At 55.6% G+C, this 25,616-nt stretch overlaps 1 protein-coding gene across 1 annotated transcript in view; it reads right to left on the reverse strand.

Moving 5' to 3' along the window:
* The window catches only part of LOC122691386 (proto-oncogene tyrosine-protein kinase receptor Ret-like), a 53,036-nt gene that overhangs the window by 13,848 nt on the left and 13,572 nt on the right, over positions 1–25,616 (reverse strand). The window contains 10 exon segments of the mRNA XM_043897963.1: positions 1,635–1,900; positions 2,848–2,970; positions 3,767–3,877; positions 5,390–5,515; positions 6,224–6,482; positions 8,587–8,786; positions 10,062–10,257; positions 11,547–11,788; positions 14,154–14,441; positions 16,244–16,507. Coding sequence (XP_043753898.1) covers positions 1,635–1,900; positions 2,848–2,970; positions 3,767–3,877; positions 5,390–5,515; positions 6,224–6,482; positions 8,587–8,786; positions 10,062–10,257; positions 11,547–11,788; positions 14,154–14,441; positions 16,244–16,507 — 2,075 coding nt within the window.

A 25,616-nucleotide genomic window follows, 5' to 3' on the forward strand; every position in this document is an offset into this window, starting at 1 on the left:
GCTGCTTATGATGTGCCTGGCAGGCTCGCCTAACCCACAGACACACACTGGTGACCCACTGCCCCGCCCCCCCCCCCCCCCAGGGACCAGAACCCTGTGTTCTTACGTCTGGGAGCAGAGGCAGGCTCCTCTAAGCACCACGGCCAGGGGCGCCTTCCAGCCAGCTCCCCAGGTGTCCTGGTGTCTCAGCTTCCCCAATAACCCATGTTGTTTGTTCTTTAAGTTGCAAAAGAGTCAGTCATGTCTGACTCCCATGGACTGTAGCCAGGCTCCTCTGTCCATGAGATTCTCCAGTCAAGAATACTGGAGTGGGTTGCCATTTCCTCCTCTACCAAGAATCCATAGTCAGGCTCAAAGGTGACAACACAGTCACCACCACCCTGGTGTCCACACTGCACTGGATAACAGCTGACTGCACACAAAGACTGGGCTAAGAGGGGATATCTCTGATTTGTTTCTCTTTAAAAGTGCTAAAACCCCAAAGTGTCCTCCCCACTTTATGTAAGACAGAACTAAGGCCAAAGGGTCGAATAATGTGTCTAAGACCTCAGAGCTGGTCAGTGTGGTCCTGGGCCTGCGGCCCAGCTCTGGCTTCTCTGCACTCTGGGCTAGAGGCTGAAAGTGGTCTGTGGCCCCCCCACAGAAGAACCTCTCTCATTGTGTGTCGCAGCACAAACCGCCAGGGCATATAAGGGAATCAAATGGCTCGTCCCTGGGCCACGAGGGCCATTCCCAGATGTGATGGCCACAGGGGCCTCCTTCCTGACTTTGCTGGTTCCAAACACTCAGCAGGTGGGAGGTCTCCAGCCCCCAGTCCCCATAGTATTTCAGTCTCCTCAGCAAAAACACTGGAGGGCAGACAGGCGGAGGAGCAGCCTGGCCAGGCAGGAGGTGGTGTCTGAGCCTCCCACACTAACTGCAGGCCCAGACCATGCCATGGAGGAGGAGGCTTGGGCTGATTCTCCCCTCTTGGCAGGCCAGTCACAGAGTCCTGGGGCCAGGCTCCCCTGATGGTGCCTGAGAGGCCTCTCAGCAACCCCACTCTCCAAGCCACAGACAGAATCCCCTCCTGGCTGCGGCCAGGCCCCCCACCTGCCAGTCTCTCTCGCCTGGATGGGGACAGTGTTTCATCATGGGGCTCCTACCCAACAGACTCCCCAACAGAGCGACCTGTGGAAATGAAGGCAGAACATCAGCCTCCAGCCCTAGGGTGGTCCTACCTTCTGAGAATAAAACCCACACACTCCTCCTCAGGGCCTCCCCCAAGGCTGCATCCTCCAGCACTTGGGGCCTCCGTAGGAGATATCTTAGGCGGGTACAGCATGGCCTGCCCTCTCCTTGGAGCCTAATGGCCCAGATCTCAGTCATTTAAATCCGCACCCATCCTTTTCCACACTGATTCACGCTCTCTGCCCCACCCCTGCCTTCTGCCCTCCCTGAAAGACATCTCGGTGGAGGTTAGAAGACAGCTGGAAGCTCACGAGGTGCTCCTGGCAGGCAAGGATGCAACAACCCCAAGGGCCCTGCCCCTTCTGTCCCCCCCTCCTTCCCCAGCTGCCCTAGACCAGAGGCTACCCACAGGGCTACCTGGAAGGGCTGCCTCCCTGGCCCTGCTGCCACATGGAGAACCTCACTGGGATCTTGAAGGTGTCCACTGAGACCTGGTTCTCCATGGAGTCCAGAGAGGGCCGGCAGGCACCAGATGAGGAGTAGCTGACCGGGAAAGCTTGGGCGGGTCGACGGAAGGTCATCTCAGCCGAGGCAATGGGCGGCTTGTGGGCATTCTTGCGGTAGCGGTGGATGCAGAAGGTGGACAGCAGCACAGACAGCAGCACAGATACGATGGAGAAGACCACAGCTGCCGTGATCACTGTGCAGCAGAGGTCATCACGCAGGGTGTCTGCGGGCAAGTAGGGGCTGTGAGAGTAGACACCCCACAAGGGGGACCCCCAATACCCAACAGAGCCACACCTGTGACAGCCAGGAAGTGGCTGCTGTGACCGACTGTGAGCTGCCTGCCAACACTCCTGACCCATGGCAGGTACTGTTCTGTATGTTTTTGCTACAAGAGACTATTATTGCCCTTTTCTGGAAGGAATGAGCATTTATAAACATCCTGCCTGAGGTCACACACCAGAGGTTGTGCACCCCTGCACCTCCCCCACCCTGGAACGTTGCACTGAAGCCAGAGGCCCAGGGGCCCTGGGGGTGGGAGAAGTTCTTCTCCTGCATTCCTAATATCTTCTGTATTTTCTTCATGTTCAATATATAGTGGAGAGGAAAGACAAGTGGCCCAGGATTTGGGCCATGCAATGACCACCCAAATGCCAGAAAAGCTCCCCATGTGTTCAGTGGGGCCCCCCTGTTCTAGAAGAAGCACCTGGAGGGTGCTGGGAGGGGGGACCCAGCTGGCCAATGCCACAGGCCCAGGAAAGGCTCTACACAGGCACAGTCTGAGAAGATGCTGAGCTATTTGGTGGAATAACTAGTTTTCCAGCCCAATCTTTATTATAGAACTTGAGGCCAGGGAATTCTTTGGTGGTCCAGCAGTTAGCACAAGGAGCTTTCACGGCTGTGGCCAAGATTCAATCCCTGGTTGGGCACCTAAGATCCCATAAGCCTTGCCAAAAAAAAAAAAAAAAAGGAACTTCGGGCCACAAGGCAGTCTTAGTAGCCTTGAGCCAGCTCCTTGTCTGCACACATGGGGGAACCAAGACCCCAGGGAAGGAGGAAGATCTCCTAGGTTTCTCTTCCTTCCGGCAATCTTCTCCCTCGCTCCCTGGAGGCTCAGGGAGGCGTGGGGATCCCGGCCAGCTGTGTCCCCCACCCCCCCCACCCCCAATGCACCTTGGCTATCCTCCGGCTCACAGAAGCACTTCTTCTCCTCAGGGAAGCAGTTGCAGATACCGAAGCCAGCTTTAATCCCTCGGCGCTCCCCAGGTTTGTGCCCACCAATGATGCTGCCGCCCCCTGAGGACAGACACCACCCACTCAGCAGCCCACTCTCAGCCTCCAGGGGGACCTGGCCAGCCAGGACCACCAGACAGGATCATGAGAGGCCCCTCCCCACCTGATGTCAGCACTCTCATGCCCAGGGAGCACAGTGAGATCAGAAGTCTAGGTCACCCCAGGCAAGAGCCTCAGCATGCATGCGTGTGTGCTAAGTCGCTTCAGTCAGGTCGACTCTTTGCAACACTATGGACTGTAGCCCACCAAGCTCCTCTGTCCATGAGATTTTCCAGGCAAAAATACTGGAGAGGGTTGCCAGGCCCTTCTTCAGGGGATCTTCCCGATCCAGAGATCAAACCTGCGCATCTCCTACATTGGCAGGTGGGTTTCTTTACCACTAGTGCCATCTGGGAAGCCCCAGTTGCAGCATGATGAGCCCCCAAACCAGCTCCCTGGCCGCATCGGGTGAGAGGAGGAACCATAGGCTGCCCTGGGCCCAGGCCAAGGTCCACACTTGGTCACTTTTCAGAAGCAGAAAAGGGGCAGAGGGGGCAGCTGGCAGTCAGCAAAACGGGGGACAGGGAGTCATGCCCCATGAGTTGGCTAGAGCAACACTGGAAGGGTGTGGAAGCTCTAATTTTGGAGCGCCTTTATTCAAAGAAAATGTTAGGAAAGGGCTCAGCACTCAAAACCCGGAAACTTGGCTGGTATGGCTGAAGTGCAGGTGAGAGTCCAAGCCCCTTTAGCTTGTTACTCCCCCACCCATTCAGGCTCCTGCTTGTTCAGAGTCACGGTGCAGGCTCATCGGGCTGCTTACGGAGGCAGTCCTGGGGGCAGATGTTGGGGTCTCTGCTCTCCACGGCATCACAGTGGCCATCGGGGCAGGTCCTGATGCTGGGGGAGCAGGTGGAGAAGTTCCTGGTTATCCCTACAACACAGAGTGGGCAGTTATGACCACAAGGGAGCAGCTGCCCTGTTCAGACTGCAGAGCCAGGAGGGTCACACCCCAGGGCCTTCCAGGTCAACCCTGTACCCCACCCCATCCCCTGCAAGGAAGAGCAAACTGAGATCTGAGCAGAGAAGAACCACACACAGAGCCCCACCAGCAGGGCATCCCTGAGGTACAGGGCAGCCAGGATGGTGGGGGCCAGAGGAGCCAGGCAGTCCCAGAGCTGTGCCAGGCTCACATCAGAGAGGCCAGAAGAGACCAGATGAGGCTGGGACCCTCTCCAGCCTGCACTGTGGGTGGGACCCTCAGATTGGTGGGCCCAGCTGGCGGCCAGTTACTGTCCAACCCAAGGCTGCTCAGGTCCCTCCTATTTGAGTCCACGTCCCCTGGGCTGGGACCTCCTGGGTAGAGCCTCTCTGAAGACCATTTTGGATATTTTGAATTATTTTAAGGTTTGTGTTTTCATGAAGTAAAGCCAACCATAAATGACGTGTCAACAGTGTAGTCTACCTTAATTCCTCCACTTCTTGGATGCACAGTAATATTACCAAGAGATCTTCGAAAAGTGTCTGTGAACTATGTGTTTAAAAGCGTTGGGTGAATGGGGGGAAGAGTGGGGAGAAAGGATAGTCAGGGAGTTTGGGATACACATGTATACACACTATATTTAGAACAACCAACAAGAACCTACTGTATAGCACATGGAACTCTGCTCAATATGCTATAAAAACCTCAATGAAAAAAGAATTTGAAAAAGAATATATACACGTATAACTGAATCACTATGCTGTACACTGGAAACTGACACAACATTGTTCATCAACTATGCTCCAATATAACATAAAAAGTTAAAAAAAAAAAAAGGCATTGGGTGAATATAGTGGCTCAGACAGTAATGCATCTGCCTGTAATGCTGGAGACCTGAGTTTGATCTCTGGCTTGGGACAGTCCCTGGAGAAGGAAATGGCTACCACTCCAGTATTCTTGTCAGAGAATTCCATGGACAGAGGAGCCTGGTGGGCTACAGTCCACAGAGCCACAAAGAGTCAGACACGAGTGAACGACTAACACCTTCAACTTCACATTCACAACTGCACGTGTATTTATGTGTATATGGGTAGAGAAATGGATATATACATGTTAATTACCATCTGGTGTGGGCACCAATACAGAAATTCAGAATTTTAGAATAAAGTAAAAAGAAAACACACACATCTCAACTTTGGCCCCGACCTTCTCAAGTCCAGAGCGAGCTCAGTCTCAGGCACCTGTGATCCCATCGGTGATAAACAGTTGGGAGGTTCTCTGTTCCCTGCGCTCGTGACCACCCTCTCCTGGCATCAGGAGCCACGGCAGGGACCAAGCGCAGGGGAGGACTAGATGGGCAGGGGTGGGGGGTGTCACAGAGGCTGGCAGGGCCCACAGGCACAGACCCTACTCCCCCTCAGCCCTCATCACGCTCCCCGCCGCCTGGCTCTGCCCAGGGCTTACCTTTGCCATCTCCCTGTCTCCACTCGCACCTGCCCGTCAGAGAGCCCAGGCCACCGCATTCCTCACATTCGGGCTGCCTCTTGCTGACCGCGCAGGACAGGGGGCAGCCAGGCTCCTCAGGCACGTCTAGGGGTGGCAGAAAGCAGTCATGGGGGGTCAGCCTGCCACGGGCACCCATGGGTGCAGGCAGCACTGGCTGAGCTGTCCCAAGTTGAGCCCAGAGGGGAGGCAGTCACTAAACTGGGGGCACAGGGTAGTGAGGGGGCTGCTGGGGGAGGGGTGGCATCACAGTCACACAGCAGGGGCAGCTAGGGGGCTGAGTATGGAGTGGGGATGGGAGGTGGCCAGACTCATCCAGGGACACGCAGGACACCCAGTTAAACTTGAACTTCAGAGAACAGTGAATACCTGCTTTGTGTAAATATGGCCCTAATATCACAGGGACATAGGGGAGTTTGTCTTCTAATTCACTGCAAAGGCTGCACGAGATGTACTTACACCACAAAAATTGCTCGTTGTTTACCTGAAATTCACACTCAACCTGGGTCCTATATCGTACCTGGCAGCCCTAAAACAAGCGCACACGTAGGACCCGCTGACAGAGGCGATGGGCAGCAGCGGCCACCCACAATGCTGTCACACTGGACTAAACTGTGTCATGCCTCCCCCATCACCCTTCCAGTGCAGCTGTGCGCTGTCTTCTCGTCTTACAGAGGAGGCTCAAGAAAGCCCACTGATCAGTGACGGGGTATAGGACAGCACCCCTCTGTAGGAACAGCCCGAGGCTCTGCCACGCCCCATCCACCCTGACCCTTCCCGCAGCCGGGCACTCACACTTCCCTTCCACGGTAACGAGCAGCAGGGCCTGCGCTTGCTGGCGGGTTGGCTTCTCGGCAGCCACCACTGTGTACTGGAGCTGGGAACACTCGGGCCGCTGCAAGGCCTCCGTGTCATTCACGAACAGGGTCCCCAAGGTGTCCTCCGCCGAGGTGACCATCCCCAGGGCGCTGCAGTTGGCGCTGGAGGGCTGCAGCCTGTACTGCACTTGGATGCCGCTGAACTCCTGGCAGTTTTCCACGCAGACTTTCCCGATCTAGGCATGGGATCACGGAACCCTTAGCCAGGTGAGTGGACCACCTGGGACAGTGGCTGGAGGGGCTCCATGCCAGCTGAGTCCCAGGACAGTTTCCCACTCAGCCCAGAGATGGTGGCCCCCAATCTCCCCATGCTCCATGCCCCTGGAATCTGCAGACCCATCTGCCTGCCTGGCCTGGCCTGGCCCTGCGCAGACCGTGACACCACCCTTCATCCCTGCTCCTGGGAGCCGGAGGTGAAAAGAACACAGGTGCCGGGTTTGGTTTAGGGACTGGCCCACCCGGGAGGCACTTGCTGGCTTGCCCGGCTCACCGCTCACTTGCTCCCTCATTCGGGCACAGAGGCAGCCTGGGTGCCTCCCACACACCTCCCTCCCCTCTGGGCACCACTAGGGTCCATCCTCAGTGTCCTGCCTGGGTCGCCTGCCTGGTCAGCCAGAGCTCAGCACCCGGGCCATAATTCACACAGCAGGGTTGCTGTCCCACCCAGGTCCTGGAGCCTCCTCCAAGACTTGGGCCGGAACCCCTGGGAGAGAAGGGATACTTCTCCAGGGATGCCTCACGGCCGCAGTGGTCACTGGGGCCTGGACTCTCCTTTTCCCTCCCTCACCACCCAAGGTGGAGTTAGGGCTGCTGGGGCCTGAGATCAGAAGCTCTGACCAGTCAAGGTCGAGGGCTGCGGGCCTGGCGGCAGTGGTGGCACAGGGCCCCCTGCCTGCAGCCACAGGCCAGGCCCTTGCTCAGCCTTGCTCAGGCCCAGGGCAGAGCCAGGCTCCACCAAGCCCACTCCTCACACCACAACAAAACTACCTCCTAGGCTCCGAGCACTTCCTTGTACAGAGCAGGTTCACTTCCACTTTCTCCTGTGATCCTCAAAATTGCCTGAGATCACCACCTTCAATTTATAATCATGAATGCTAAGGGGGGGCTGGTGAGAGACAGCAGTGTGTGTAAGGCTGGGCTGAGACTCGGGTCTCTGCACCCTCCTGAGTCCAGGCACAGTGAAAGACTTAGTGGTCAGGAGTGGGAGGTGTTGCAGGGGCTGGCGGGGCCTGCCCTCCCAGACCCCACTCCCACTCAGCCCTCATCACCCTCCCCACTGCCTGGCTCCGCTGACACACCCCTGGCAATGCCTATGCCCGCCTCAGCCCCCCTGGACACCCGTCAGGCCCCTCTGCTTCGTCACCTCTCACCAGCCTTGCCCTCTGCCTCCAGGAAAGGCCTGGCGGGGGTGGCAAGTGGGGAGCCTGGCTGTGTCCAAGGGTGGGGCTCTTCTTGTGCTGGGTACTAAGTGGCTGTCAGGAGCGGAGGTGGCATGGGAACCAACCACAGAAACTGGCAAAGCCACTGTCCTAGTTAGGAGATGACCCTAAATGGGATATTCTAAAGGGCACATGGCCACAGCTATGCCATTAGGAGAATGCAGTATATTAAGTCATGCTTGCCATAATTGCAAGTAAACTTTAAAAAGTGCTTCAGAGAAACATTCTAGAAAGAATTGCACCAAAACGTAAAACACTGGCTGATATGAGGAAAAGAGATCGCTCTTGTCTATCCCTTATATCCTTTTGACAAATTCTTACTACTTCCCTTTTTTTTCCTACTTCTAATCACTATTTTCTGATGACAAATGCAAAATAAGCTCTAGCAAACAGACTTGCAGGAAAGTAGGAAATAGAAGCACTTCCTGTCTTTCCTTGCAGAGGTCTCCACTAATGCCTGTGTTTGCACACTTGGAAATTTCTAGCAATGAAGACTTGGTTTTGAACATACGGAGCCACCTAAGACCAATACTTCTGCAAACTACTTTTCCCACTTCCTTCACCGGGAATGTCTTTCCAAGTCAGCATAGATTTACCTGGCACTGCTCTTTCATTAGTAAAAAATGTAAAAATGCTGAGAAGGGAGAGGGCAAAGAGGGGCCCACAAAGCCCACCAGCCCCACTCCTTTCTCCCACGGCCTTAGCCTACTTGGCTTTGTGCCTGTTGCTCCCCAGGGCCACTCTGTGTGCTCAGGGAGGTGGTGTCCCCCATGTGACCCCACCCTGGGGGTCCCTGCTCCTCCATTCCCCTCCCCAGGCTGGCAAGAGGCCAGGAGCTCACCTGGGCAAAGCGGTGGGCCCGCCGGCTCACCGAGAAGGAGTAGGCACTGGGCAGGCGCAGGCTGACGGGCAGCATGGACACATTGAAGTGGAGGAGGACGACACCCTCCCCCGGGCCCTGGAAGTCTGAGTCATTGACCAGCACGGCCAGCTGCACAGCCCAGCTCTCCGAGATGGGGAGGCTCCGGTTGAGAACCAGCCCTGTGGGTGGAGGCACATGATGATAGGTAGGGGCCCTGCCCAGGGTGGAGACCACTGCCCCACGCTGCTGCACATCTCCCCTGCAAAGCATTCCCTGGACACACGGGCGTACGTGTGACAACAGGTACTTCTACCCGCACGGTACACGGACAACAGACCTGGCTGGAGGCACTAAGGTTGAACTATTTTAAATGTGAGTCACTGTGCTGAGCTGAGCCCAGAAGACCCTCCTCAGCTGGGAGGTAACCTCAGTGAGGTGTGTGTGTGTGTGCATGTGTATGAGAAAGATGCATGTCGGGGCAAGCACACACAGGTAAAGACCCACCACCACCACCAGCAAGGTCCCAGAAAGACCGTCCTGGCCCCTGAGAACTCCTCGCAACAGTACCAGCCTCCTATGGACCCTCAGGTTCCACAGGCCTCAAGCACCCAGGGGCTTCCGCACTCCTGAGCTGTCACCGTGTGCCAAGGCTAAGATCCCCATTTAGTGGAGAACAGAGGAGGCGAGGATCTCTGGGTGCACGTGGCATACAAAGGGAGTGTGCAGGGGCAAGGATGACATTTTCCCTTGCACAGAACAGAGGTCATCAGAGCTTGGTGAGGAAGAAGACAGGAAATAGGACTGGGTCAGGCAGAAAGGGGTAAAGGCACCAGTGATCCTGGGTTCCCCAGAAGCGGGCCTCCAAACAAGGATCCAAGCACAAGTGGCATATTTGAAAGGTGATCCTACAAAACACAGGCAGGAGAGCAGGCGAGGGAGGTGGGGAGGTTTGGCAACTGGCGAGGACACCCCATCCTGCAGGTGAGCCCTGGGGGTACGTGGTGCTTAGCCCTGAGGGTGGGCACATTTCAGAAGTCAGACAGGACAGTCATCCCAGAACCCTCCAATCTGAGGGCACAGAGCTGCTACTGGACATCAACTCCTGTTAGTGGAGAGTTGCTGGGGAGGGTCAAGGATCCCTGGACACTTGGGCACCTAGGAGGTTGCAGTGAGCCCTGGCGTGGTCAGCACAGGGTAGTGTGGTGGGGGTCCTGCCAGGGTCAGCCTTGGCCTTGGGGCAGTTCAGAGAGAAAGGACAGCCTGTAAACACCCACCAAGGTGGCCAAGGTGAGCCCAGCAGAGACAAAGGCTGGGAAGAGGGTTGGAAGGGGTGGCCACCTGGGGCTGAGAGGGCCAGGACAGGTGTCTACTTGTGCAGGGTGCTGCCCTGCCCAAGGAAAGCAGGTCGCCAGTTCCCCAGGGGGCCCTGTCAGGCCACACTGGTCCCCTCTTACTGTAGTCATGCACGGTTGCCCGCACAAAGCTGCCGTTGGCCTGGGCCAAGGTCTCATTGGGCATGTGCTCCACTCGGAAGGTCTGGAGGGCCTTGGCATCCCCAGAGAGCAGCGTGTTCGTGTACCGTCTCAGGAGCTCCCCGGAGGCTGGCACCACGTCTGCATCGAAGACACGTAACGTGGCTACCACTGTGCCCTGCAGAGAATACGGGGGCCAGTCAGGGCCCCAAAAGCCAGAGCCCATAGGAGGGCATGTGCCCCGCAGGTGGATCAGGTGTGTGCGGTCAGAGCTGGCTCCAGGGACAGACTGACCAGGGTTCAAGCTGCAAGGGGCCCCCAGCCAGCCTGCTTGTCACCCTTCCTGGGCCACTGCACCTCACCTCTGCAACAGGTGCAATGGCATCTCCAGACTTCCCATGATTATGGGTTAGAACAGATGCCCTGGTGCTCTGTGGAAGACCTCATTCAGGTCCCCACAGGGCAGAGTGGGCACCCCCACTCTCCTTCCAGGAAGCTGGGCCCCGCACAGTGGAGAAGTTAGCTCAACGTCATGCAGTGACAGATGACAGAGCTGGAACCTAAGCACAGTGTCCACCAGAATGCTCTCCTACAGCTTCTTCTGTACCCCAGGCTAGATGGGGTCATGAGGGGGGTTCTGAGTAAAGCCACATGTCATCTCTGCTCTCACTCCTGGCCAGGCTCCACAGTGTTACCATGGAGCTGCCCTGCCAGGCTCATGGGACATTTCCCTACTCCATGTGCTTTCCTCTTGCCCATCCATCCACAAAACCTGCTCCCTGGGTGTCCGGAGAAGCAGACAACCACAGCATATCCGACCCCGACCCTCCCCTTGCTCCCGCCAGCCTGCCGGCTGCAGGACAGCCCAGGGCCCAGCAGGTGGCAGTCACTCTCCGCCTGCACGGGCAAGAGGAAGGCGGGGCCCCGATGGGAGGGGCGGCGCAGGGACACCCCTGCCGGATCCACTGTCCTGTCTTCCTCCACTCCGGGGTACCCTCCCTGAACTCACTGGCCCTCCCTTGAGGGGCTGACAGCCCGAAGAAGGGAACGCCCTCCTGGCAGATGTCTTCTCCGTCTCCTCGGGGCAGTGTGCCCCGCCTCTGCAGTACCACAGTTGTGCCCCTCTGATGCGAGCCCTGATGGTTGAGTCAGAGGCTGGGCACCCTTACCCTCAACCCCACCGGCACCCCAACCCCTCCCCTCACCCGCTTCCCAGGGCAGAGGTCAGCTCGGGGCCAGCGGGGCTGGTCCTCTCTCCTCCTCAGCTGTCCTGGAAACCAACAAAACCCCAACAGACAGACTGATGGACAAATGAAAGACGAATAACCACAGTGATGGTCAGCCACATGTCTGGATGGCTAGATGGACAGCTGAATAGACCGAGGAACAAATGACGAATGGAGAGACCCAGATGCCCAACAAAGAGATGACAGACACTAGACAAGCACCAGACAAACGCATAGGCACCTCCTTCCGCTTGAACTCCACCACTGCGCTGGCACTGTCGACGCCCCCGAAGAAGGTGGGCGCAGAGTCGTCCTCGTCATACACGGTCACAGGGAAGGGCACCATCACCTCCTCCTCGTGCATGCCCATGTGAACCGTGCACGCGGCCACCAGCTCATACTTCTCCCGCTGCTCACGGTCCAGGGCCCAGCGCGTGCTCACCTCCAGGCTGTCCGGATCGCAGCGGAAAGGCAGACTCTCACCTGAGCACCAAACAGACCAGCAACCCCAGGATGACCCTGAGCTGAGGGGAGGGTGAGCTGCCTTCCTCAGGGCCCCACAGGGAGCAGTGTGCAAGAGGAGACAGAGCTGGGGTGCATGCTGGGCCTGGGCCGTGGCCCCTCTTCAGCTTCCACAGTGGAGCACAGCCTCCAAGCACAGTTTGCAGTGAAGATTATGCTCTGAGCGTCACTGTGCCTGCAGCCTGCACTGGTGCTGATAGGGAAGAGCAGGGACCAGGAGGTCTGCCTCAGGTCCTCAACCCAATCACCTAGGAGGGCACACCCCTTCACACACCCTGCCTGCCTCCTCTGTGGCGAGGGCTGGCACCAGTCACGCTGCAGGCCCAGAGATCCAGCTCCTAGCGTTTGCTGGTATCTGAAAAACTGTCAGGAATTTTCTTAACTGTGGAAGTAAGACATGCTCATTTTAGAGAATGTGAGAAAAAAGCCACAATTCCACCACTTGAAAACCAACATTGGGGACATCTGGTGTAATTTCATGTTAACACACAAATATTTCTGACTGCCTAGTTTGGATCCCTGCCCTATACACCTGCAGGCTGCGTGGCCTGAGGCTGATGGTTCTGTCTCTGTTCTTCAGCTTCCTCGCCAGAAGATGAAGTGAAGTGAGAGTTGCTCAGTCGTGTCTGACTCTTTGCGACCCCATGGACTATACAGTTCATGGAATTCCCTAGGCCAGAATATTGGAGTGGGTAGCCGTTCCCTTTTCCAAGGGGGTCTTCCCAACCCAGGGATTGAACCCAGGTCTCCCGCACTGCAGGTAGATTTTCTATCAGCTGAGCCACCAGGGAAGCCCCAGAAGATGAGATGCTGTGTGTATTCATCGCCAGACACTGCTGTAAGTTCAATGACTCACTGCAACCTGGTGAGGGGAGGACCAGTAATAACAACATACTCTTCAACCCAAGCCTGTCCTGGAATTCATCCTCCAGAAAGGACCCAGAAAGGGGGAAAAGCTGAATGCTTGAAGGTCAACAGTGACCACCCCATAGCCAACCTCAGGAGGGCTGTCAACTCCACTTGGTGGAAAATCACATCAGAGCCACATATTACATGTGAACTACACATTTCCCTGTATTGCTTATGGTTACAAAAATGGCTTTTCTTTTTAAGTGAAAAAGGCAGCACACTAAACCATATGCTTTGGGGACAACTTTGTACAAAGACATCCATCCCTGTGGCAGGATAAATGAAGGAGCGTGGGAGTGTGAGTGACTACTTTCCTTACACTACTGAGCACTCCTTTAACATTATGACCATGTGTGGGTGCCATCAACCTGGTGGGAATCCAGGCTTCACTTACCAGCCGTCCAGCGTAATAAGTGTCCCCTTTAAGTCCCCTTTAAACTGTCCAATGGCACCTCACACAGCGGCTCAGTTGCCTTCTCTCATCTCCACTCGGATCCAGTGCCCTTCCCCTACCCCAAATCCATGTGGCTTCCCCAGGGCCATCGTGTGGTAGGACTATCTTGTGACAAGGTCCACTGTCCTTACAGTGGCTCAGGCGGAATCCTGGAACCATGCTTGGTCCCCTCGTGAATCTCTCAACACCCCACATTCAACTCCCCAGAAAATCTTGCTGGATCTTCCTGCAAAAACATGCCCAGAATCTGCCTGCTTCTTGTGGCCTAAAGGCTTTCACCCTCAACCCCAGTCCTCATCCTCTCACTCAAGGATGTCTCCTGCCTCTTCATAGTTTTCCTGCTTCCTCCAAACCACTCGCCCCAAATCATTTTGAACACATCAGCCCGACTAACCTTTTAAAGTAAGTTATATCCTGTCAATGACACCCTACCCCCCACCCCTGAAAACACCTTCTATGGCTCCCTAGTCCCCTCATCAGGAAGTCCTGCCCCCTCCCTTGCATTTTTCTGCCCTCAGTAGCCTCTGCCCTCCCCTCCAGCCGCACTTCCCCCTCCGCACTTTTGAATGAGCTCGCCCTGCTTGCTGGGCACCCTCCTTTACCTTGCTCCAGCCACCTGACTTAGGACAGTGGTCTCCACCACTCTGTGCCTTCTCAGCGTTACCTCCCACCTGGCCCCTTCAGAGGCCACCCGACGTCCTTCACGCCTGTGTGGTCTCCACCTGCCCCAGGCGTGGAAGGTCCAGACAGGCAGGATTTGGGCCTGAACTTGTTCACTGTTTCATCCCTGGTCCCTAGAACCATGCCTGGCCTGTGGCCAGCATACATGAGATACACGTGGGCCTCTGAATGAATGGATGGTGGGGTGGTGTAGTCAACTTGGACGGCTCATGTAGAGGAACCGCAGGGCCATGCCTGGCACTCGGCAGGCATCGAGGAAGGCTCCATGCGCCTGGCACTCACCTCCCAGGAGCCTGTAGGCCACGCTGACGTTGGGGCAGAGGAACTGCACGGGCAGCAGGCGGAACTGGTGGAAGGTGCCAGGGGGCCTGTTCTCCCGGATGCGGAAGGACAGGCCTGACTCGGGGAAGCAGAGCTCCCGGGGCTTGAGGGCACCACAAGCCGGGAAGGAGGCGTTGATGATGGAGAAGTACACTCGGGCACAGCCTGGCCACTGGCACTCGCCCTCACGAAGGGATGTGGGTGACAGGAAGACCCGCAGGTAGATGGTAAGCAGCGGGAAGCCGCCGTCTGCAGAGACAAGTCAGGCCCCGCCAGGGTGTCAGCCACACCCGCCCAGCTGGGACCTGAACGGGGAGAGGGCAGGAGCTCGGGGCTGGCGCAAAGCCTAGTCCTCACCAAGGCTAGCAGGGCTCTGCTGGGAACCCCGCCCTGCCCCCTACCTCCTGCTTGCCCCCTATGGCCCTGGACTTGGGATCTGGCAGCCTCAGGGCCCTATGGCTCTGCTCCCTCGTCCTGGGGGGTGCCTCACAGGTCCATCTCTCTGATTATTCCAAGTCTCAGTTCAAATACCCTTCCTCAGAGAGGTGCGCTGAACCCTGGGTCTAAGATGGAGTGCTTCCCCAAGGCAGGCTCTTGGCACCTCAGGTGACCTCCCCTCCCTCCCTCACCCACTACCCCAACCACTTTCTTTCTTTTCTCACTTTTAAAAACACTACAGGGGTGGAATTGGGTGGGAGGGGGGAGAGAGGTTCAAGAGGGAGGGGACATATGTATACCTATGGCTGATTCATTGTGATGTATGGCAGAAGCCAACACAATACTGTAATTATCCCTCAATTAAAAATAAATAAAACACTTATTCTATTCTATTTTTGCCAGTGTTGCTGCTTGTGGGATCTTAGTTCCCTGACCAGGGACTGAACCCAAGACCTCAACAATGAAAGCTCAGAGTCCTAACCACGGGACCCCCAGGGAATTCCATGCCACCCCTGCAGAGACACAGACTTCCCCAGCACCTAGAGAGGGGATTTCTGGCAAATTCCATCATGGAGGCACCATAGCAACCCCCGTCCAACCCATCTGGATCTCAGCTGGGGCGGGGGCTCTTCCTGGGCCTTCTATCTTAGCTCTAGGTAAGTGTCCCCCCGCTACATCTACTCCTCCCATATTCATCAGTTCTCTGCTTCTTATTAGCCTGTCCTCTGTTGCTCCAGTCCCCTGCTGTGGTTAATAATTCTCCGTATAAACTTTCTCTGTTCTAATTACTGTGATTTCTCTCCTGACTAGAGCTGGCAGGTGCATGAGGCTGCTCTCCAATTACAAACAGAACAGGCCTCCTATGAAACTCAGACCCTTGGCAAATTTCACTCTGGCAGTACTGTTCACAGCAGAGTGTCTGCCTCTCAGCACTCACAGGAGCTCAGAGCTGGCGTGAGGGTCCAGGGAGGCCATGTCTATAGAGCAAGAGGTGGGGTTGTGATCACCATTTGGTGCCACAAGGCAGAACTCTGCTCCACAAACAACCTCCTCCCAGTACCAGGGTCACACGTGGCCTTCACTCCAGCTTGGACCCCTGCTCTGAGAAGCCGTCCAGGCCTTCCTCCTGCTCCACTTTCCTCCCCGGCACCAGGCCCCAGTCCTCACCAGGTGCCAAGAGCAGCCTGCTGCTGATGGTAAGGTGGGCTTTCCGTGCAAACAGCTGCTTCTCCACCAAGTTCCAGATCATCCACTAAATCAAGATCTTGGGATGTCTCTAGCCTTTCTTAACTCTTCTCTCACAACCCCACATCTCTGTTAATCCAACTGGAAGACATTTGGAGCCAGCATGGAGAGAGCCCCTCAAGTCCTCCACATAAGTTCTCCAAAATCAACAGCCTCAGGAGGCCTGAGGGTCATCAGTGGTCCTCAAGCTCATCCTGGCTCCCTCACGGGCTGGACAAAGAGGACAGGCCAGCCCCATCTCACTTGCTCCACTCTTACACAGCAGGAGTCGTAGGAGCTGTGTGATGGGCTCTAAGGAAGGACCAGGTGAGGGCGGGGCGGGGTGGGTAATGAGGCATGTGGGGGTGGGGTCAGGGCCGCCCCCTTACTGCGGATGTTGAGCTTCTCCCAGGAGCTGTGGTCCAGGCTCTGGTTAAGGTAGAGAAGCCCCGTGTCCTCCTGGATGCGGACCCAGTCGTTCTCGTGCAGCCGCGTGTGGTAGGCGCTGTAGAGGTGCTGGCCCAGGCGGAAGCTGGGCATCTCCTCTGGCACGTCCTGCAGGGCATGGACATAGAGCAGGGGCGTGCCGGCCGGCTGGTCCACGTATAGCTTCTCCCAGTAAGCGTCCCTGGAGAAGTAGAGTCCCAGCGGGGCTGTGGGAGGCAGGGAAACACGTGAGGGAAGGAGGGACTGAGGGACGACCACGGTGCAGAGCCCAGCAGCCCTCCCAGGCAGATCACCTTTCCCAGCGGCCTAACTTCACATTTTAGTAATAGCTTCCTTGTGGGCCAAAAAAGAAAACTTAGGTCTTTCTCATCTGTATTCCTAAGAACATCAACACACAGTTATCTGTATAGCTAAACACTAGCTGCAAATACACTGCTTTAAAACAGAAAAAGGAGGAAGTGAGGAAGCATAAACAGTTGCAATATCATCCTCGATTACCTGAGATAGATAAGCACGTAAACCACTCGGCTTTCACCCAAGCTTCTGAGCAAATCACCTGGAGCCAGAGTTTTGAAGTGTACAAGACGCTGCCAGACAAGCAGAGCAGGCAGGGGTCCCCAAAGATGAACTAGAGCACTTTATAAGTAACAACATTCGTGCATGCTAAGTCACTTCAGTCGTGTCCAACTCTTTGTAACCCTATGCACTATAGCCCTCCAGTCTCCTCTGTCCTTGGAATCCTCCAGACAAGAATACTGGAGTGGGTTGCCATGCCCTCCTCTAAGAGATCTTACCGACTCAAGGATTGAACCTGCATCACTTACACCTCCTGCATTGGCAGGTGGGTTCTTTACCACTAGTTCCACCTGGGAAGCCCCTGTAAGTAACAAAATCTTCATCTAAAGTCAAACATGCTCCTACCATAGTACCGAAAAATTCCACTCCATTTATCTGAGAAAAATGAAAACATATGTCCGTCAAGTGACTTGTTCACAAATGCTGGGGTTATTCACAGAGCCAAGAACTGGGAAGAACCCAGATGTGTTCCAGCAGGTTATCAGATAACAAACCTCAGTCCATCACACCATGGAACCCTATGCAGTTAGGATGGGGCACAAACTATTGATACACACGACAGCCTGGACACATCTCATAGACATCCTGCCAAGTGGAAGAAGCAGCACAAAAGAATCACATGGCACCGTTCCAGACTGATTTTAGGTGACAGAAATCAAACTGGGTACCAGCTGGGGGTAGGGGAGGTAATAGACTGGAAAAGCAGGGGGCATATTCTGGGAAACATACATGTTTCATATCTTGATGGGGTGTGGGTCACACAGGGACATCCATTTGTCAACAACATACAGCCAAGATTTGTGCATTTCAACGTATGTAATTGTGGCCTAAATTTATCACTGAGAGGCTATGGGTAGAGCTGTAAATGCCATGAGGAAGAGGGATGCTGACCATGGCCACGCTGGGTGAACCAATGGGGCACTCATCCTACTACTCTCTTGACTTGGTGTATGTTCAACATTGTGCATCATAAACAGTTATTTTTAAATAGTAAGAAGTTTTAAAAAGATGGATAAATGGGCAGGTGATGCTTTAAAAAAAAACTGAAAACCTGCCAATATTCTCTACAAAGCATAAAAAATACTAACACACAAAGCAAACATGAGAAACATTGTACTTGTGTGTAAGCGATTGCTCTTTTCAATCAATTTGTTTCCACCCACATTCTGCTTCTCTTGCAGCCACCAAGATGAGTGGTTGGTCCACTCCACACCAGTGGAAGACACCCTGGGGCTGCCTGGGTCCTTGAAGACACACTAGTGTGTGGGAAACAATCAAGAGCCAACTGGAGTCAGGTGAGGAGAACTGGTGAAGACCTTTTGGATCCCAAAGTGGTGAAACAGAAGAAAACTGGAAGGTTGCCAGCACTGTGCCAGGCTTCCCAAGGATGACTTCAAAGGCAACCCGGCTGGGAATGCCAACTTGAAGTGTGCATTGATTGGGTCCCACCCACCCAGTGTGGGTGCTGCCCTGCCAAACAGGCTGGACCACGGAGCCAGCAGGAGAGGGAGGGAACAGGAAGAGAAACAGAGGGAGAGAGAGGGAAGGAGGGAAAAGACAAATGGGGCTAAGGACAAAGGTAAGTAAGGCGGAGAGGATGGAGGGGAGAGATGCTCTGGCCAGTAGTCAAAGGCTACTGCACACCCGGCACTAAAGACAGAGATGGAAGGAGGGGGCTGCAGGTACAGAGCTGACTTATTAGACCTTCGGAAAACTGCTCCCTAGGAGTGCTGTCCCTGGAGTGGGACCCAGAATCACTGGATCTCTGCAGGTGAGGTACTGGGAAGGGCAGCTGAACTCCAAGGAGCTGGCCCTGTGCCCAAGTCAGGCTCTGCGTGTGGCCTTCCTGCCCTGCCACCTCTTGGGGGAAGGGATCCACCCAGAGCATCATGCTGCCTGCCATCCAAGGGGGTGGCAGCTCCAGGAGCCCTAGGAAGAAGTCACTCTGGGGAACTCTGGGGAGGGAGCACTGAGACCTGACTTCCCTTGCCGGGGGTCTCACTGGTAGAGACCACGACAGGAGCCACCCACACATGGCTGGATGCCACCCTCCTGTCCCACAGCCTCCCAACTGGCCACGAGGACATGGGCTGCCTTTCAGATACACTCAGAGTGTTCATTTCTTCGGGATTTAGTAGCCAACCCTAGCAGGGATGGCTGGCAGCTCAGAGAACTGTGTCAGCCCCAAATGGCCTCAAGACTGGCCTTGATGCTTCTGTGAAAAGGCAGCCAATGGCACTAGCTCGGAGCAGGCCTTTTGCAAGCTGGGCAGAGTGACAGGCCACAGCTGACAGATCCTCCTGCACAGCTAGGATGCACTCCACTGGCTCACGCTTCCTGAGAAGTACACAGTTCGGGGTCCCAAAGAGGACCCTACAGCACTGCTCATAGTGCTCTTGTGACAAAGGCAGGAGGGTCCCTGTGGTGTTTCCTCAGCCAACGAGAGGGAAGGGGCAGCTGCTCCCCACCTGTAGTGCACTGAAGCCCCACTTCACTGCCTGGCAGAGTAATAAACCTGGGTCTGCACTCCTCACAGAAATCAGAAGGGCTCCGAGCCCACGGTGGCCCCCTGTCCTGCCCCAGTAAGGCCAGGTCTGGGAAGGCAGATTCAAAGTGGGGGTCAACACCAGGCACAGCCCTGCTGCCCCAAAACAAGTGCCTGATTCATAAGCAGCAGCCCAGCTTCCTTTCCCTCCAACACTCCATGAAGGTTGCAAGTCAAAGAGTCTAGGGGGAGGCCTGGGGTGGGCTGTGGGGGGCTGGGGAAGGAGCGCAGAAGCTGATGCTCACAGCCCTGCGGACAGCAAGAGGAGTGGCTTGCTTTTCCCTCCACTGCCACCTTCTCCAGAGGACCTGGCCCACCGCATTCACCCACCCCGCCTCTCAAAGGTGCAGAGTGGGGTGAGCACGGCCAGGTGGACTCACACAGCACGAGGCCAGGCCCCGTGGCACATGGTGACCCTGCATTTTCTTCGCAGCCCCAGATGGAGATGCTGATGGGATCACTGCTTTGCAAACAGACACCTGGGCAGGACAGAAAGAAAGTTGTTTGTATGCTCGAGGGCACATGTGCAGCCAGCCAGGGGATTGGGATTTGGAGGGCTGTCTTTCCAGCAGCATAGCCCTCACCGGCCTGCTCAACCCCATGTCACATGGTCCAGAACCCACGGTTACTGTGCCCACCCTCCACCCCCACCCCAAGTCCTGAGCGGTGACCGCAAGTCAGGGACGCTGGCCTGCAGTAGAAAGCAGCCCCGGAGGGTGCACCATCTTTCGGGAAGGTTGACTTTCTGGCCACAAAGAGAATGAGAGATTTCCCAGTGGCTTGACAGGGTGGTGACCTAGTGGCAGTCCAGGCTTGTGACACCATGCTGGATGGGAAGGGGGCTCTGTGCTGCCAGCCTCCTTCTCATCCTGGCAGAAAGGTGAGCGCCAACCACTAGCGATCTGAGATGCTGCCTTCAGGGCCCCAACCCCAGAGCTGCAGGAGACTCAGTTGGTGGGGAGGGGGGAAGCCCAGGGTGGGTGTGGGTGGGTCCCCCAGATGGCACAAAGCCAAGGGCAGCCTGTGTCTGCCAGCCTGCCTGGCCACCAGCTCTCCTTGGTGTGCCAGAGCTCTCCGTGGAGAAGTGAGGTCTGCATTCTGGTCTCCGGAGTACTGTCAAGGATGGTGTGGGACGCCTGCACCCACATCAGCAGAATATCACGACTTTTGCCTTCTTATTCTCTCGGGATATAATCCCTGTGGCCTTGGTCAGCTGTGCAAGAACTGGCAGCCCTGGGAGCCACCCATGGGGGGTAGGGCTTGCAGATCGGTCTTCTAAGCGGGGGCGAGATGCTCACTCCACCTACCAGGTAGTGAGGAGCAGATCCAGAATAGGGCTCCTCCCCTGGGGCCCCCTTGAGCACATGTACATTCAGTGGTCCAGGGGCTGGGAGGTGCCTTGAGCTCCAGGGAGCCCCCACCTCCGAGCTGGTCCAGCCACCACCACACAGACTTCACGTGCAGGATGAGAGCACTGCCTGCTCTCATCTCCGAGCCAGGTCCTACAGGATCCATGTGGGGCCTGGTCTGTTGCTGCCAAAAGTGATTTGTGGGTTGGGCGATGATTGTGAGCAGAAACAGTCTTAAATGCACTTAAAATGCTTCCCAGGTGGTCCCTACTCAGGGCATGGCCGCCTTAATGCTCCTCCTTGTCACAGACACGTTTAGATGGAAAAACACATGGTCCAAGGTAGGGAACGAGGGTGTGGGTGCAGGGCTGGCCTCAGGGGGGTGTAGCCTGGGGAGACCACAGTTCCCCATACTTGGTTTAATGCTCTCCTGTCATTGTCCTAAAATAATTCATAATTCTAGAACAATCTGCATTCTATGGTGGGCCCTACAGATGATGGGGCCAACCCCAGAGGGTGAAGGAGAAGAGCCCGGAAAGGGCCATCAGAGGTGTCCAGTTTCCTGGGGCTGTGCAGCCTCTGTAAAGTTCTAGCCTCCTCTGGGCCTCACTTTCTCTGACTGTGAACAAGAGAAGGGCAGGCTGGGGAGAGGAGGAGCTGGTATAGGCCTCACATTTGCACAGGTACATGCGGTATGAAGTTCACACTTCCGATTTATAATCACTGGGCAAACCTCTTCACTGCCCCATTAAATAGGTAAGAACACGGAGGCTGGGAGGTGAGAAGACTTCCCATGGTCAAACAGCTGGAGGGTGGGCATCTTGGGGTTTGGACGATGACTAACAAAGCGGCGATGGGACTCAGGAGCAAGGCAGATGCTGGCCCCACCAGGAAGCCCCAGGCCTTGCCAGCTGACCACCCCTCCCTGCTGGCACCGTTTTGCCAGGAAGGGCTTTTTGACCAACCTCTGATGAGAGTCTCCCCTGGAACTTGGGGCAGGTCGACACAGCAGGACTTGTAAAACCTGCCCCACCCACACCTTCCACCCCGAATGCTGCTGGGTGACAGGGTCCTCCCCCAACACCTAGTCCCACGTTTCTGCCTCGACAGATGTTGCCAGCACCACGTGGGGTTCTGGCCCCTCAAGTTGCCCTGGCATCACACCAGAGGGTGAGGAGCTGGGCTTTGCTCTCACAGGAGTGGGGATGGGTCCCACACTGCTCATGACATACCTGCCAAAGGTCCTGGTTGCTGCTCGCATTTGCAGAGACCCCAGGCCCCCTTCATGGCCTGTGTGTGTATATGCATGAATGTGTAGGCACAGGTATGCAGCAGATGGAAACAGAGACAGGCATGTGGGCCCAAGGCCCCATATGCTCCCACCCTGCCCCACCCCTGCAGGAGAAGATGTGCAACTAACACTCAGTGGGGACAGCGGGCTGTCCTGTTCCAAGGAGGGCCTCCTCCAGCATCTTTACAAGCAGAGCCACCAGGCATGGATGGTCTCATTCGGCACACGCAGTCACCAGCCTTTTTGTATCCTGGAAAGGCAGTCTTCAATGCTCCACACCTGGCTGGATGTGTCATTTACTCACATTTGTATGCAGAGAGAAGCAGGCCCAAGTCTCTACTTCACTTTCACTCATTCAACTGTCCACAAGCTCAGCCCTGTGTGAACACTCACACATGAACACTGGTCATACTCGTACACATTCTCAGACCCACACAGAAGCTGTGAGTGCCCTCCTGTGCGGTGGAGAACCACGCAGGTGGACGAGGGTTTCTGGTTGTCATCCGTCTCTTCTGCAGCACATTGTGGGGACATCCTGCATGCTCTGCCTCAGTCCATGCCAAATGCACGCAGCCCCTTGGCGCCAACGTAGCCCACGCCCTTGCCCCGCGATCACCTCCCATAGCCCCCAGATGCACCCATCACCAGCCTTTGTGCACCAGCCTCAGCTCCCCCGTGTACTGGAGGGTCACCTCCCACTGGCCCCCGAGGCTGCAGACCAGTCCTGGCCCCTGCAACCCAGCCAACTTCTCAATATGCAGTGAGCTGTGACCCCACTCTGGGGAGGGAGCCCCTTCCCCAAGCTCCTGCCCTCTGCCTCAGGGTGGCCCACAGCTCTCTTACACTCATCACTGCCGATCAACTCTTATGTTAACCTCCTCTGGTCCAGTCGCTGTGTGGGTGTCTCTGGATTGGACCCAGACTGATACACACATCTCTCTTACACTTAGCATGTCACATGCACATTCTCTCACACTGTTGCAGACCCACCCCCACCTCCCCCATCTTCTTGCTCATTTAGTGAGACATACCGAGCCTACCCAGCCCTAACTGCAGGCTCACCTCACCAGTGCCCCCTGGTCAGCCCTGGCCATGAGAGGCCATGCACAACTCCCCTGAGGTTCCTTTGACCTCCTTGCTACCCTCGACCGAGGATGTGCTGCCAGTCTGACCATACCAACCCAGATCCAGGCAGGTGCTTCCTAACTGGGCACCCTTGACTAGAGTGAGTGGCAGTCACCGTGGTCATCCCACACAAGGCCCCAGACAACCAATGTCCTAGGACTGCAATGTAAAAGCCAGAATTTGGGGCTCTCAAGAAAAAAACACATGGCAAGATGGTCTGATCTAAGAACTGAGTGGGGTGACAATAGTGCCCACATGTGTGTGCAAGGCAGTACCTTCCCGCAGAATCCACTCACCGGGCAGCCCTGCTCCTGCCTGTGACGAGCACCAGATCCTGCAGATGACAGTTTTATTATGGCCCAGCACAATCTCCTTAACAGACGGTGGTTTCCTAATGCCATCACTTCTGCAGGAACAGGAAGCAGACCTCATGGACTCCTCCCCAGGGACTGCCCCTCTCCCTGAGGGCCAGCTGTCCCTGTGGAGGGTCCCCCTAGCCCCACCGCCCAGACAGCAACTTTTGGCACCATTATCCTCTCCTCGTCCACCCCATGCCCCTCTTCTCATATCCTGTTCACATTTTCTCTTTATTCTAGTTGAATATTTGACATGTACAAGCAGTATATTTTGCAGAACATTTATGTCAAAATAGTGTTCTGCAACAGACACTCATGAACCTGTGGCCAACTTAACTGGACGTTTAGCAACAGTGCTGCCCCTCCCACACGCCCCTTCCACCTCATACACTCACAGAAACATGAATCTGGGTCTTTGTTTCCCTTGCCCCTCTTTTTAAAACACTTTTACCTTATTCTTGAAAGGCACTTCTGCTGGGCAGAGAATTCTGTGTGTGTGAGTGTTCAGTCATGTCCAACTCTTTTGTGACCCCATGGACTGTAGCCTGCCAGGCTCCTCTGTCCATGGAATTTTCCAGGCAAGAATATCTGGAGGGAGTTGCCATTTTCTCCTCCAGGGGATTTTCCCGACCCAGGGATTGAATCTGCATCTCCTGCATTGGCAAGCAGACCCTTTATCAACTGTGCCAACTGGGAAGCCCACTTGGGAAGCCCTGAGACTTCTACAGGACAGTTATTCTGTCCTTCAAAAGCGTGATTCTGCTGTCCTGCTTCTGAGAGCTCTGTACTCGTTCTGATGATTCCCTTCTTGGTTCTCTCTTCTCTCTGGTTGCTTCAGGACCTCCTGTGTTTGGTGCTTTCCTATTTCATTCTGATGAGCCAGCCTGCTCACCCCCATGTGGGTTTCCTCCGTCTCAGCTTATCTTCTAGGTGTTCTCTCCAGAGCATCCTTCAGCAAATGGCAGCCAGTCCCACAGCTCGAATGGCTGCCTCTGGGCCAAGGAATGCCACGTTCACCAGCCCTGACCTCCACCCAAGTACCAGAGACATCCGTACCAACTCGCTCCATCCTCTCCCTCATCTCAGTTCAGCTTAGAGGACCACCTAGCCTCCCTGAGCCCACTCTTTTTTTTTTTTTGGCTGTACTGGATCTTAGTTGTGGCATGCAAGATTTAAGTTCCTGGACCAGGACTGAAGCCAGGCCCCCTGCTTTGGGAGCACAGAGTCTTAGTCACTGGACCACCAGGGAAGTCCCTCCTTGAGACCACTCTTGACCCCATAGGCCACTTGCCCCAGAGCAGCCAGGGTCAGTCAGATCATGTCACAATCTGTCTGAAACAACAAACTAGTGAGTGAAACAACAAATGAATCCAGGAAGGAACAAACTAATACATAAATGGTTTTAAGCACAGAGTGGCGGGGGGAAGGTGGGCGGGAGGTTAACAGCTGGGCACATTTGGAAAACAGTGAGACTTTGGGATAGGAGAGGGGGCAGGGTATCAGAGAGATGGGTGATATCACCTTGGTCAAGACCCCCTGGCTTGGTCTGATAGGCACAGGGAGCCACAGGTGGGTGGCCAGTGGCAGGATGAGTGCAATGGAGCCTCACGGATGCCCCTCCCCGCCCCATGAGGCTCACGTGGGGCACACAGCACCCTCTAGTGCACGACCTGCCTGGGTGAGGCCAGAGTTGGCATTGAGCAAAGAAACCCTGAGGACACCTAAGAACAAAATCACTGACCACGGCTCAGGAAATGATGGCCTGGTAACTGAGGAACACTGCCAACTGGGAGACATTAGGCAGAATGACACACACATGCACACACACACATGTGCACTCTCAGGCAGGGTCACCCTGTAGGATGCTCCACACACCCCACGATCTCCATTTTTTGTCCCAGATGGAGGCTGGTTTTGCAAGGGATTGTAATGTAATTTTGGCTTTTTAGGAAAAAAGCACAGGTCAGGAGAACCAGTGCCTATGAGCGCAGAGAGGGCCCTGCAGGCCAGCCCCACTTTGGCCATAAATGGGGCTGATGGTATGCTCAGTACCTCCTGTGTGTGGCCATAAAA

This window comes from Cervus elaphus, unplaced genomic scaffold (genome assembly GCF_910594005.1).
Source record: "Cervus elaphus unplaced genomic scaffold, mCerEla1.1, whole genome shotgun sequence".
NCBI classification, from domain to species: domain Eukaryota; kingdom Metazoa; phylum Chordata; class Mammalia; order Artiodactyla; family Cervidae; genus Cervus; species Cervus elaphus.